Here is a 15,126-nt window from a genome sequence, read left to right as displayed (position 1 = left end):
TGTAAGGCAAAAATCACATTGTATCTTAAGTCACTAACAAATCAAGCATATTGGGGTTATGGATGCAGCTCCTAGGCTACTCAGCATCCACAGGTGCTTACCGACCATTCATGAGGGCCAGGTTTCAATCTAAAGCACACAACATAATGATATTAATTGGCACACATCATTTCTGATGAGAGAAATCAAATGAGATTTTTTTTTCAAGAGATTCACAGACATTCCCAGTATCACAGTTACTTCACTTAAGAGAAAGGGAATAAATGATAATATTGTCTTATAAATTCCAAATGTCTTTGCAAAAAGCAAAGTTTTGACTAAGAGAATAGTTTTTAAGACTTTGCAGTAAGAAAGAATTTCTAGATTCCAGAATACTTAGCTATTACGCTTGGGTATTTACATTTATACCCAAGGAAGTAACATGCTTACATGGGAGGTGATATGCCAGTCTGTTCAGTGCAGCATGAATAGACAAAAAAGTTTGCTGCTTCTGAAGTCAATAAATAGAATGTAGTGCAGTCATAGCGTGGGGGACTCGCTAGAAGCTAAGTACAACAGACTAAGTCTACGTATTAACTGCAAAAGAAGAAAATTATCAGGAAAGAAAGTTGAAGTAATGAACATACTATAGTGAATTCATATTCCTATATGAATTTGAATAAAACCAGCTTATCAACCCTACTAGCATACTGATTATGGGAAAACACTTTTCTCTAAAACACTAAAGCATTAATTTTGGGGACGTGTATCAGTTCCCAGAATGGCTACTGCTGTTGATATTAAGGGAGCTCTACAGAAAGTAAACTGTGGCCAGGCAGAGTAATTAAATGATACAATCTAAATATCTATTTTTTTTAAAACAAAAGCTCTCTGGGGGAAGGAACAATAGCAATGACAAAGGCAAACTGACGCTTGCACTTGGGGGAAGAATGCGGCTTTCCCCACAGGAGAGGAACGGCAGCGACAGCGCCTGAGGACCAGCACAAGCTCAGCCTCACAGCTTTTCCAACTCAAGCCACCCATTTAAACAAACACTTCTCTCTCAGTTAGAAAACAAGAGCCCAGCTGATTTCCCCACAAGGTTCTGCACTGACCAGAACTGCTATTATTTAAAATAAGAACTTAGTCCCTGTACACAAGGGCCACCAGAAGTTACAGAAAACACACAATTTATTCTAACTGAACACAACAGCCAAGATGGTAAAAGCGCTGTCAGTGTTCAGCCTCTATGACAGGAAACAAACAGAAAATGCAAAAGAGCTTCTATAATTTTGAAAATGTGAACATGCATTATTCTAGACAACTCTCAGAATAGAAACCTCAGGTGCACCACACTCCATGAGTCCAAGAACAATGGACTTGGTTAAACTTGGCTCAAGAAAAGAGAACACTTCAGAAACCTCTAAAAGCAGCTGATCTCTGAAGAATGTGTGAGCCAGCTAAATATGTGTATTGTATATTTACTCTCAAGAAAAGATTCATAATGTAAAACTAGACTTAAAAACATCTACACCACACAGTTCAAGAATTAACCAAATCTAATACAAGTTACTCATGAACTAATACAAGAAAACAGAATGGGTAAGTGAGCACCATGGTTTTGGGATCTCTTCATGCCTCGAAAGTCCTTGACTAAAAGATCTAAGAGACTGTATCTTGTCAGTTTTGTTTGAGACATACACACAGAGAAAATATAGTTTGTAGACATGTGGAGTCACAATAATGCAGCCCAGCATTTGAAAAAGTATGGATGCCCCTGGTTAGTCAGTAACTAGAGATTGAAATCATTAAAGGTGACAGAAGTGCCCAGGAAAAGAACAGGAGGCTAAGTGTGTCAGCCTTCCCATCACAGTCTGAGACTGCTAGTCTGAACTGGCTGGGATCTGCTCGTTCACCTCCAGCAAGAAAGACCTTCATAAAGTTTGAAAACGAAGAGCCAAACTACACACAGGGCCTAGGTTCAATTTCCAATACCACACAAAATGAAAGTTTTGAGGAAAAACTTTTAAACAACTATGAGAACTACCACAAACCAAAAGAGGAATATTGAGGTGTTCCCAGGTGACATTACCATCAGTCTTCCTCCTCGGAAAGGAAGAGTCACTGTATTCCTCATTCCTAGGGAAGAAATCAATGCCTGCTAGCAGCATGGTCACAGTTGTGGCATGGCCGTCAGGTAAGGCATGAACTGATGAGTTCAACTGCTTTGGAAGTGTAAGCCATGGAACAATCCATTCCTATGGGCCTGAATTTCCACCCATAAAATGTAAATCACACTATCTCCCTAGATCCCAAGAGACTTGTTAAAAAGGTCAGATGAGACTTCACAGGCTGTCAAGTGTGCCCCAAAAGTAAGATAACACGCAAAAACTCAAAGGGCCTGCTTTGTCCTCAAAAAAACCACACCAAGCCACCTAAGAATTGCCAGAAGAGTAATGTTACTCATTGATCAACTTGATCAACTACCACCTGGACTCAGATTCCAACACAGGAACCAATCTCAACCCTGACACTTCTCAGGTGCAAAGGAAATGTCTTCATGTGCAAAACAAGTTAAGAGTACTAAATAAGAGCATGTTTACCTGATGCCTTTAGACAGGTTACGGCAAGTTACAGACAGAAAGCAGGAAAATAAGATCCTTCTTTTGGGTTGGAGCTGTGTCTCCCTATAAGTGAAACGTGCTGACCCACTAACAATCATCCTGAAGAACAGTTCCCACATTAGTCCTACCCTGACCAAAACCATGTAAAATCCCTGCAGCAGCACTCAGGTGCACGGCACACAAAGCTAAAACAATTCTGGAGACAAACTAACTCAAAGGCATCTTGCCAAGACAAGAAACACAAGCTGATGCGTCATTTCTTCATGTCTTGGTGAAGGAAGGTCCTCTCCTCTGAGGACTGACTATTGTTCTTTAAAAAGAATATGTTGATGGGATGACCTGGGCGACCTGCAAGCCAGGCAGAGGCTGCCGCCAGAGCAGTGCAGGGTCCCCGGGCAAGTGGCAGAGTCAAGCGGCTGGATGTGGTGGACGGCAGAGTAAATGGACATAAGGCTATACATAAAGCTAAACATTTATTATTTAGAGGAGAGGGAGATATTTATTACTTAAAAAGAGGAAATCAGAGAGACGTAAAGAGAAACATAGGGAGAGACAGAGACACATGTGTACACACCAAGAGACGGGGGGGGGGGGGGAGAGAGAGTGTGTTAAGATGGCGGCAAGGAGGTCAGAAGTCGCTGGGAGAGGGCGTGGTTAGTTCTTAAAGTCACGGCAAAGGAATAACATTGACTTCAGCATTTCCACAGACCCCCATGGCCTTCTGAGAGATCCACCTCTCTAAATGGAAACTGGACTCTGTTGACACACACGGCTCTTCTTTCAGACACACCCTGACGGCTTACCTCAGTACCCATCCTGAGCAGAACAGCTCACATTTGAGGATAGTCAAATCTTGAGATCCTCTGGCTCTGCCTCCACACTAAGCTAGAATGTGAAGAAATTATATACTTGATGGAGCCCCAAATATACTCCAACTCAAAAGCTTTATCTACCCTCTTGGACACCTATTGTTCTTTGAAAATAATATGATGAGGGAGACATTTATTGCTTAAAGAAGAGAAAAACAGAGAAACATAAGAAAAACATAGAGAGAACAAAGACACACGTACACACGACACAAGACAAACACACAAGAGAGAGAAAGATGGCGATGGGGCAGGTCAGAAGTGGCTGGGGTGGGCGTGGCTAGCTCTTAAAGTGACCCAAAGGAATAACAACACCTACCATGCCATTCCTCCTAGGCCACCTGTAGGCAGACACCCAACGTCCACGCAGACCCTTCTCACCAAGCATGCCCCAGCTACTCTGACACTGAGAACTCACACATGCTACCTCATTATGGTCGCTTTAAAAAAAAAGTCTGTTTATTTAATTTTATGTATATGTGTTTACGCATAGATAGGTACCATGTGTGTGCAGGAGTCTTCAGATTTCAGAAGAGTTACATACTAGAGTTACATACAAATCGTTGTGAGTGGGTCCTGAGACCAAAGCCCATCCTCTGCAGAAGCAGTAAGTGTACTTAACCGCTGAGCCATCCCTCCAGCCCCCACAGCTTCTCAAAGTTCCTGCCTCCCAGATCTGCAGGCAGACTACTCACCCAGCTCCCACACCTCCAGGTAGAATGAGTTCACTGACACTATCTGATGTGGCGGCCAGCCACCTGCTGTACACTGAGCATGTGAAATGGCCCTGGAGGCAGTTAGCCTGCATCCAGGTACAGTCGAAGACAATTACCTGATAAAAATTACAGGAGGCCATTCTTTTGACCAAGCTTTTGCTCCAGGCCCCAAATGAGCAGGGATAAAACTGTTTTATCTTTCAGGAAGTCAGGATTTGATGGGGAAGCAACCACAATTCTGAAGGACAGACAGTTCTAACTGCCATAATATTGAAGCTCTCTACACTTAATTCTTACACAAAAAGGTAACCCAGGCATCTGGAGTTACCGAGTTCTGGCCTCTTCGGAAGTCCCCTTGTAAGGACCAACCATGCTTTCCCACCCCTTTACAGTCTCTAAGTCAAAGGTTTTCAACCTTCCTAATGCTGCAACCCTTTAGCTCGTGTTGTGCTGAGCTCCAACCACAAAATTATTTTCATTGCTACTTCATAACCGTAATTTTGCTACGGTTATGAATCACAGTGTAGATAATTTTGGAGATAAGTTTGCCAAAGCGGTTGATAACCACTGCTCTAAGCCCATCTTCCTCCTCTCAGCTGCTGGGGCACTAATTCTGCCCTAGAGGAGGGGTGACACCGGTCTCCACAGTGAAGTTAAAAAGATCACTGCATTGTTCTTTTTTTGGTGGGGGGAGAGATTCTCACTCTATAGCCCTGGCTAGGCTGGAGCTGCTGTGTATACCATGTCGGCCTCAAACTCACAGAGCTCCATTTGCCTCACCTTTTATTTAATCTTTTAATTTTTCTATTGAAATACAAAAAAAAGACCCCAGTATTCAATTTCAACGTTTTAAAAATAAAAATTGGTCTTTTTATTTTGTGTGAATGTATGCATAGTGTACATGTTTATGTACACATGTTCACGCAAATACACATACATATGTGTGCACACGTGTGTGGAAGGCAGAGGATGTCACCGAACCCAGGGCTCACTGACTGGCTAGTCTGGCTTTGCTCACGAGCACTGGGGTTACAGTCGCACACCATGTCAGGTGCTGGAGAGGCTAAGGCTGTTTCTCGTGTCCACACAGCAGACACATTCCAAGCCATCTTCCCAGCTCTAAATGTCAATACTGATTCCACTTCTTTTACATTTTAAATACAAATCCTTGTGACTTTCGCTCCATTTGTAACTCTGCCCTCACAGTAGGACAGCTTCACAGCCCTGATCTCAAGCAGTGGCTCTCAAACTGCAGAATGTATCAGAATCACCTGGAAGGATTGCTGAATACAAGACGGCTGGAGTCATCTCAGACGCTTGGCCTCTGCAGGTCTGGGGAACTGTAGAAGGAGACTTGCAACAAGCTTCCAGGTGACCGTGGTGCCACCGGCCAGTCAGGGTGCCACACTGAGAGCCACTGCTCTACAAAAGAATCCCTGAGGGTAAAACAGACACCAGTCTCCAGCCAGGACAGGCTGCTGGCTTAATGTTTCCTCCCGTTCTATCCTCTTGACCATAACCTACCCAACATAAGCCCTACACAGCTCATATCCAGAGAGCCCCACCATCCCACCTCCACAGAACTGTTTTCACACAGCCAGACTTTGCAAAAAGTGCCAAATTCACAGCAACCAGCTAGAGTTAAAATATCTCCCCTTTAAGAAAGGAAGGGAGGGAGGGAGAGAGGGAGGGAGAGAGGGAGGGAGGGAGGGAGGGAGGGAGGGAGGGAGGGAAGAAGGAAGGAAGGAAGGAAGGAAGGAAGGAAGGAAGGAAGGAAGGAAGGAAGGAAGGAAGGAAGGAAGGGCAAATAACAAGTTACCTCTTAAATTGCTAGTTGCCTTTTGGGTTTTGTTTTGTTGGTTGTGTTGTTTTGTTGATATACTAAAAATAGTATGAAAAACCCAGTATCAAATTTGCAAAGTCACATGGATATTCCACCTGGGCAATGCTGAGATGACACTAGACAGACTCTTGCTATGTAGCCCTGACTGCCCTAATATTACAATGCAGTTCAAGCAGACCTTGAACTCACAGCAATCCTTCTGTTTTAGCCTCTCTGGTACTTAATTTACAGGCCATAGTGCCACCATGCTGGGCTTAGAATAAGATCTGTTTATCCTAAAGAATTAAGTTTCCTTACTCATAGATGGAGACAGCCATCTGGTCTACTACTTTCTTCTCTTTCAAGACTACTATAAAAATCAATGTCATTTTTAATCTGAGAGACATAGTTGTCCTTTCTCCTTTTTATAACTAGGTTTATTCATGGTATGATAAAAGCACTGAAGATTTATTTGACTGGCCAGTCAGTCTAGCCACCAGCGAACTTCAAACCAATGAAATCTTGTAGTGACACACTAGGTTGTGCCCTAGTCTCTATACTTACACACACACACACACACACACACACACACACACACACCTTTTCTTAATTTTGGATGAGACACTCCAAATAGGTAGATCAAGATGCTCCCAGAAGCCATAGATTAACAAATGGAAATCCAAGTGCCGGGGCAGGCTACAAGTTATTTGTTAGGAAGTATTCTGAGAATCAAAATAATACAGGTTATTGCCACTGCTATTAGTTTTCCCATCGGAACTAAATGGTAAGATTCTATTGATGAATACACCGTAGGTCACAGGACGTAAAGAAATTGAGTTGGAAGTGAACTAGACACTTCCTCTCTTGCTGGCTTACTCTCATAGTTTAAGAAGGTACAGTGTAGGATGCTGGAGAAGGAAGGCCAGTCTTACTCAGTTTATAGTACACTACACTGCAGACCAGACAGGCAAGGTGCCTGACCACCTGGGGCAATCGGGGTAAGTCTGTTAGGGATGGCGAAGGGGGGGGGGGGGGAGCACTAACCACTGACTGCTGGTGACTGAAGCTCACTCCACAGTGAAGAATTTACAACTGGTACTGCAAACCTGGTCAAAAGCCCAGATGGTAGAGATCACAGGCCATATAGTGGGGGAAGCTGTGCTGTTATTTTCTAAGCGAACATGGTATCTTCAAATTATCTTAGAAATAATTATGTTTAGGTCCATAAATTAGTACTACTACCAGCTTTGGTCAGAAGAGTAGGACTTGCTAGAGCCAGTCCCCAGTCCTCAGGTCTTGGCCTGGGCAGCAGGCTCCTTCACCGGCTGAACCATCTCTCTCAAAGTGGGCAACCTTAACTACAAAGACTCATAATTCGTCCAGGTGCCGAGACTAAGTGATTACAGGGTGCTCAGCACTGAGTGGGGCAGAATTGGGAAATGCTGTATTCTGGGTGTGCCATGGCCAAGAATTCACAGAAGTTACATCGACCTGCATAAGAACTATACAACGGTGAACTGTCCACGTCCTGTCCTCAAAGTCTCCTCCAGTAGACTACGCTTCTCCTCTCGGGAGGTGTCTGTCGAGAGTCCATGAACAAAATCATACAGTACAATATGTGTGTGTGTTGTGTGTGTGTGTCCAAAGAGTCGTTCTTGGAGCCTGCTATATGTAATTCCATCCTAGGCCACAATCAAGTACTATTGGATTTAGCTCCAACATATATTTCAGATCTGGACTGTCCTTACAAACTCTGCCATTACTGCTCTAAGCAAGTCACCAACACCTTAGGCTTGACCTTCAGTAGCCTCCTGACAGGCTGGCTTCCTTGCTGCTACTCTCCCCATCAAACTCTACTGAGACGGTCTCCAGACAGTAGTCATGCTCCTCCCAAAATGTGAACCTAATTGCCCGAAACCATCCATTTGACTCTAGTGTATTTGTCTGTTTGGAACTGGTGATCCAGCCCAGGACCCCGTCTGTGCTAGGCAAGCACTCTGCCACCATACATTCCAGTTCTCTTATTTTTTGAAATTTTAATTAAGTTGCCCAGGTTGGGCTGAAATGTGATCCTCCTGCTTCAGTTCCCTGAGTAGTTGAGGCAACAAGCCTGTCCTACCAAAAGCCCAGCAGGACTCTCACTGTTAAATTGTGGGTGAGAGAGGGTATGACTGTGTGGCCTCCCTCGCAAACCTCATTCTTAGTATCCCTTCTCATGTACTTTACTTCAACAAATGTAGGAAAACCCACCCCTTGAGTATGCCAAATGGAATCCCATCTCTCACTTTTGCCTTGGTATCTGGCAATCTGAAATGTGGGTTACCTAGATCACCACATGGCAGGCTGGGTTATCTCCATGTTCAAATGCCATGTGTGCAAAATGTCTTCCCTTTCTCTTTAGGCAACATTTATCCAAAACCAACGTTATCACTGCTTCCTATTCAGATTCCCTTTCAGATGAAGCTTATTAATATAAGATGCAGACTTAATCCAATCAAGTTGGCCATCAATGTTTGCCATAATAGTGTAACAGCTGCAAATATAAATAATAATTGGAGAGTTTATTCATATAATAACAATGTGCAAAGAGATCATTGTGATAATCTTTTGCGTACCAAAGTAAACAATGTATAAAGAGTTTGCTCAAGGGTGAAATTTCCAAAGGTGCAACAAGGAAGATTACATAAGACATTTTGAAACACCTCTCCTTGGCTACAAGCATGAATAAAAAAAGTAATCTAAGGTTAAGCAGATGCTGTTGGGCAGACAACTTGTCTTAAAGCAGAGCCGCAATGGTCACTGAATCAGGCCCATTAACAAACATCCTTGTGGAGGGAACTTGCTTTGTAGACCAGGTTGTTCCCGAACTCACTGAGATCCGCCTGCCTTTAGAAGTGAATTGTGCATTTTAAAAGCACAGGTTAAGTTTTCAAACTGTGACCATATCATACAATGAGACTCATTCTGATGACAAACAAGTTATTATTCGAAAAGCAAAGCTTTGGACTCACTCTGTCCAAGGTTCAGAGTTTACTCCGGTCAACTATGTCCTTAAATTACTTAACTGCTCAAGCTTAGTTTCCTCTTATGTAAAGCCAGGATTTCTGACCAAGTTGCTCCAGGGTTAAGACAATACATGAAGGGCTGGGTATGTACCACAGTTGGAGTGCTAGCCCAGCAACCACAAGCCACTGGGTTAGTTACCCAATACTGCATAAAACAAGAAGTGGTGGACATACTAGTCATCCCAGCACTCCAGAGGGGGAGGCAAGGGGAGAAAAAGTCCAAGGGCAAACTTAACTACAAAGAGAGCTGGAGCTTAGTCTTCAAGAGACTTGCCTCAGAATGGGAGAGGGCGTGAAAACCATTTAAGGCATATAAAAGCTCAATAAACCATTGCAATTACCATAAAACTAACACCTCTAGGCACTGAATGTACCAAAAAGAAAAAAAAAAACAAAAGGTGTATTTAAACATAACAAGTTTAAAAAACTGATTTACAAAACAAGTAAGTAAAAACTAAACATGAAGTCAACATGAGACAGGATAGAAATACTGCATAAATTGTGTGGACATGGGAACAAGTAGCTCCTAACTTAGGAATCTGGTTGAAACCTCTTGTCAGACGAGAATCAATAATTCCAGCACAATTAACCACATTTTCTGTGAAGGTTTCCCACATAGACATAATACACCTTTTAGAGAGAGGATGTTAACAAAGCAGGGAATGTTATAGGCCCTGAGGGGACCTAATAATGTTGTTTTTCTAAATGGACATCTTGTTGGTCTAGAAAGCTCAGAGTTAAGAGCACTGGATGCTCTTCTGGAGGATCCAGGACTCAGTTCCCAAGTATCCACATGATAGCCCACAATCACCTGTAACTCTAGTTCCAAAGGGTCCAATGCCCTCTCACCTCTATAGTCATAAGGCACACACATGGTGCACAGACATACACACAGGCAAAACATCAACACATATCAAATAAAATAATTTTAATTCAAAAATGGATGCTCTGTCAAACTGCCTCCTAGATGTTTATGTCCACATCCATAGACTAGAGCCAGCCTCAGAGAAGCTGGTTTTCAGGGACTGCCATTAGTGCAGAGGTTCATAACGAGTCAGTGGAAAGAACAAGTGATTGCTGAGTGCTCAGTCCTGAGTGGGACATCTCTACAACCCCTTCAAAGTCTCAGAGAGCATCTCTAGAGAGGGAGGGGAAAGACTGTAAGAGCTGGAAAATGAAGAACAGAGTGTGAAACCCTGTCTTCTAAACATGGTGTCACCATGGCAATCATGAATTCATAGCAACTATGATTACCTGCACAAGATCGAGCAGTCAACGTCCCCGAAAAGAGAGACACTGAAGACTTCCCTCCCCCACCCGCCCCCAGGAGAAGCTATTGGCTGGTGATGGTTACTAGAGGAGTGTGATGGAATTAACTAAAATCCAAGTGGGATGGGTACCTTTAATGTGGGCCACACCTTCTGCCGGCAGTCTATTAAAGGGCCATAGAAAAGGAAGCTCTCTCTCTCTCTTTCCCTGATTGCTCTAGATCTCTCAGGCAAGTCCCTTCCTTCACTGGCATTACAGCCTACTTCTTTGGGATTCTGGCATATACTGATGACCAGATGAGCCATCCAGCCTCATGGACTGAACAACTATTGGATTCTTGGACCTTCTTGATAGACAGCCATTATTGGACTAGCTGGACCACAGACTGTAAGCCATCCTAATAAATCCCCTTTATGTAAGTAGGTAGAAAAACAGACATGTAGATGGAAGCTGCTGGTTCATTCCTGGCCAATCAGACCTGAAATAATCACACAGACTGTATTAATTAAAACATTGCTTGGCCAATCACTTAGGCGTATTGCTAGCTAGCTCTTATATCTTGAACTAATCCATTTCTATTAATCTGTATATTGCCACATGGTTGTGGCCTAATGACAAGGTTCTATCTGGTGTCTACTGTCTGTCTCCTGCAGGGGCTACATGGTGTCTCCCTGACTATGCCTACTTTCTCCCAGCATTCGGCTTAGTTTTCCTGGCCAGTTCTATTCTGCCTTGCCATAAGCCCAAGAAGTTTCTTTATTCATTAACCAATAAAAACAACACATATACAGGACTTCCCACATCATCTCCCCTTTTCTGTCTAAATAAAAAGGAAGGTTTTAACTTTAACATAGCAAGACTACATACAACAAAACAGTTATCAAGCAAGAATTATAGTTACAATATTTATATCTACTTTATCTTTTAGCATAACTAAGAAAAACTATAACTATATATTCTTCAACTCCATCAAAGACTCCAGAAGGATATAATATTATCTAAGTTAACAGGTCATGCATTGTAAGCAACTTCTAAAACTCCAGAATTGACAGACATCATGTTGCCTGGACAGTCACCCAAAGTTCTTCTGTACCATTGGGGCATCTATCTTCAGTCTGTAGGCCCATAGTATCCAGTAGACTTTTTCATGAAGCAGGAAATTACAAAGACAGTTCCACCTGTATTGGTAGCTTGTCAGTCACTTTCTTTTGTGTCCTGTAAAATGTCTGGCAGACTCTTTCATGAAGCAGGAACCCTGAAGGACTGTCATTTTTAGGTAATTTCAGCAGTCATTTAGGTAATTTCAACAGTGGGTCCTGCATGTACAGTTCATACAGTATACCATCAAGCAGTCCAGGCAAGCACGATTTCTTGGCCAAACGGTTAATAAACTCCATAAGGAGCCTCTCCAATGTCCATCATTCTCTTGAAGTAGATTGGTGCTGCCAGGAGCAGATGTGTCTCATTGTCATAAAAAGTCCTACGTTCTTAAAACATTTTAAGTGACATATTCTGTTAGTCTTTGAAAGGTTTGAAGAATACCTATGCATCTGAAATATATCTCTGTATGTCTAGAAAAACTAACAACCACAAGCTTGACTATTATAGATGATTATATATTACCCTGTATTTCTCAATTATACATTACATTTTAAAATGAGCTGCACAAACACAATACCTAATCAAGGGCAGAAATATACATAAAATAAAATTGACCTTAAATTTGTATTAATAACCAAAATCCATACCAATACAAAGTATTCCTCTCTGTGTCACAGACAGACAGACAGACAGACAGACAGATTCTATCAGTTCCGTTTCTCTACAGAACCCTGAATGATACAGGGAGATGTTGTTTAACTTAAATAGCACAATATACTCAAAGAAATACTATTAATAGTATTGACGGTTTCTTGGAATCTAGGTCAATGATGCAGCTTTACCTAAATGTACCAGGCACAGAGTTGGATTCCTAGGGAATTTGCCCTTACTAGCTGTATGGCTCTTCTACAGTGGCGTTATATGCCTAATATGAGGACAGAATGAACTAATTCAGAATAGTTAATTAATTCACTCTGTCTACGGTACAGAGGTCAAAATATTCTTGACTTGGTCAACTCAGTCTATTTTATTTTTTCTCAGAAAAAAAAAATTTCTCAATAAGATTTTCTTGCCTCATTACTAGAGAAATTTTGTAAACACTGGGAACTGTACTCATCTACACAGGAGACATTCAATAAAGATTTTTTTGTATAATATATTTGTTTTTATTTTTAAGTGCATTTGTGTTTTGCCTGAATATATGTCTATATGAGGATGTTGAATCCCCCGGAAATTGAGTTACAGACAGTTGTGAGCTGCCATGTGGGTCTTGGGAGTTGAACTCGGATCCTCTGGAAGAGCAGTCAATGCTCTTAACCACTGAGCCATCTCTCCAGCTCCCAATAAAGATTGTTTTACAAAACTTTCTGAAAAGGCATATATCTAATATATAATATCCAAACCTGGTGTGGTGGTGCATACCTATAATACCAGCACTTAGAAAGTGGGAGTAGGAGTCCAACACCTCCCCCACTACACAGCAAATCTGAGGTCAACCTAGGCTAAATGAGACCCTGTCTCAAGAAAACAAATCCCACAAAAGAAAAAGTATTCAAAGTTTGAGTCCAAAGTCCCTACCTTTCCACTACAAACCATTTCATAAATGTGTCAGAGATTTTGTAAGAGCAAAAATAGGTTGATTGCAGGATGATAAAAAATAAAAAAACAAAAGGTGTGTGGCAACACCAAGGAACAGTGAGAGCCAACATTCTGAGGCTAATACATCAGAAACTATCTTCCAGCTCACACTGCCTAATGGACCTGCTTCCACTTCCTTAAAGAGAATAAATGACCGTGGCTATGAAAGTACACACAGCACCCAGAAGCGAACGGCAGGTGGATCTCTGTGAGTTTGAGGTCAGTCTGGTCTACACAGAGCATTCCAGAACAGCCAGGGCTATACAGAGAGACTTCTATCTAAATCAAAAACAAAAACAAACAAACAAAAAATATGAGGCAGATCATCTCTGAAGGGCCTTCCAACTCAAATTTCAAAATGACCATAAACCAAACATTATAGAGATTTTTTTGTTAATTCCCCGCGCCCCCGCCCCAGGAGGTAGAGAAGGATTTGAGACAGGTTTCTTCTGTATAACCTAGCCTGGACGTGAACTCCCAATCCTAACGCAGCCTTTCCAATGACGTGGTTACAGACACACAATACTACACATCTGACTGAACGATAAACATCAGAAAAGACAGGGAAGCTTAACAGGCACACCCTAACAGCTCTCAAAGGGTTTTCACCCTTTGCTCAAGGAACAGTAAGTCTACTTTAAAACTTAGGTAAGTCAGTGCAGCAAGTGACAACATATTCCATGTGGAAGGAGAAAGGAAGTTCACACAAACGCCAATCTGTGGGCCAAAATGTCACCATGACACCCAGGGTGACTGGCGGTGAAGTAAAATATGTTTCTAACCAGGCTAAGCACTGTCAAGAAAGGGAAATAAATGCAGAGGGTGCGTTTCCCACACAGTATATAGTGGTGCCATACAGTTTAAACAGGCTTTCAGCTCACACTTGTGGACTCTTAACAATCTTGACTTAAAATAGTTTTTTTTTTTCAAACTTAGTACAAACTCGCAGTCTTAACTATTCAAACAGCAACCCACGATGTCCCTTCAAAGTCGCTGCAAAGACAGCAAAGGAGCACGTGAACTGTAGAACTCTTACAAGCTGTCTGGAAAGCGACGGGAGAAGCCAGGTTCGCCAGACGCTGGGATCCCAGCACCCGCAGAGGGTTACTCTCCGTCGGAAGGCCATGCCCGCCCGGAAGAGCTCAGGCCAGAGCCCTCCGGGCGCGAGCCTTCTCTCAGCGACGCCCGTGCCAGGACAGAGTGTGAGCACAGCCGGCTCGGATACGCGGCCTGGGGCAGTCGGGATGCACCACGGGTGTCGCCTGGGAACCCGGGGCAGCCAGGCCCTTGCAGGCAAGCCCGGCGTTGCTCACCTTCAGCGTCCACAGCAGTTGCTGTGGGGGCCGCCGCCAATGTCGCCCTGCCGCCACCGTCCCGACCCACAGCCCCGCCATTGTCCACCCAGCACACCGGCCGGCCGCTGACCTCTCACCCCCGTCAAGGGGCGGGGAAGGGGAGCGTCCGGGATACGGCCAATCAGGAGCCTCGGGTCCTAAGCTCCGCCCCCAGAAGAGTGGGTCTAGGAGGGAGCGGATCCCCGGCGGAGTGGTTCCAGACCCGGCTGCGGAGAGAGGGAGCGCGTTAGGACCCGGGGGGAGCCGACCACGGTGCTCCCACGACCGCGTCTCCCGGAGCTGAAAAAGCTGGCTAAGAGCCCACACTGGGCGGCCACAGATTCTCCGCTAGCCAATCGGGTGCATCCATGCCCCTTTTAATTTCTTGCTGGGTATTTTAAAGCAAATCTCACCTGTAAACACCTCTGTATCAGGACGGCCGCTCAATTACTTTGCCTGCCCTGCGGAATCAGTTTGAAAGGGTCACGAAGTCAGGCGGCTGCATGGGGAGAGCCAGAAAGACAGGTTTGCGGACCGCAGGGAAGCAGCAAGCTCTTGGAGCAGGATCAGAAAGACAAAGGATTACCTGTTGCACGGGCGCCAGAGGCTGAACCCAGTTTCCTAGTTGGGAAATCCGGCTTCCCTTGTCCTTCCCGCTCTTGCTACGACTTTCACCACCGTTTTTGCTCTTTGGATTCGTTTTTAGGTTTTG

At 43.5% G+C, this 15,126-nt stretch overlaps 1 protein-coding gene across 5 annotated transcripts in view; it reads right to left on the bottom strand.

The window, feature by feature from the left end:
* The window catches only part of Pcca (propionyl-CoA carboxylase subunit alpha), a 306,130-nt gene extending 291,597 nt beyond the window's left edge, over positions 1–14,533 (bottom strand). For 3 of the 5 annotated variants that reach the window (XM_085698173.2, XM_085698172.2, XM_048422206.3), the window contains exon 1: positions 14,394–14,533. In XM_085698173.2, the coding sequence (XP_085554299.1) occupies positions 14,394–14,474 (81 nt within the window). In that variant the 5' untranslated portion in view covers positions 14,475–14,533. The remainder of the gene's footprint in view (positions 1–14,393) is intronic. The other 2 variants (XM_048422204.3, XM_048422205.3) reach the window with 2 other exon arrangements.
* Between the last annotated feature and the right edge of the window lie 593 nt (positions 14,534–15,126).

This window comes from Myodes glareolus, chromosome 12, assembly GCF_982192425.1.
Source record: "Myodes glareolus chromosome 12, mMyoGla1.1, whole genome shotgun sequence".
Taxonomy (NCBI): Eukaryota; Metazoa; Chordata; class Mammalia; order Rodentia; family Cricetidae; genus Myodes; species Myodes glareolus.
Note: the sequence above shows the minus strand (reverse complement) of the source record. Positions and strands in the feature narration are given on the sequence as shown.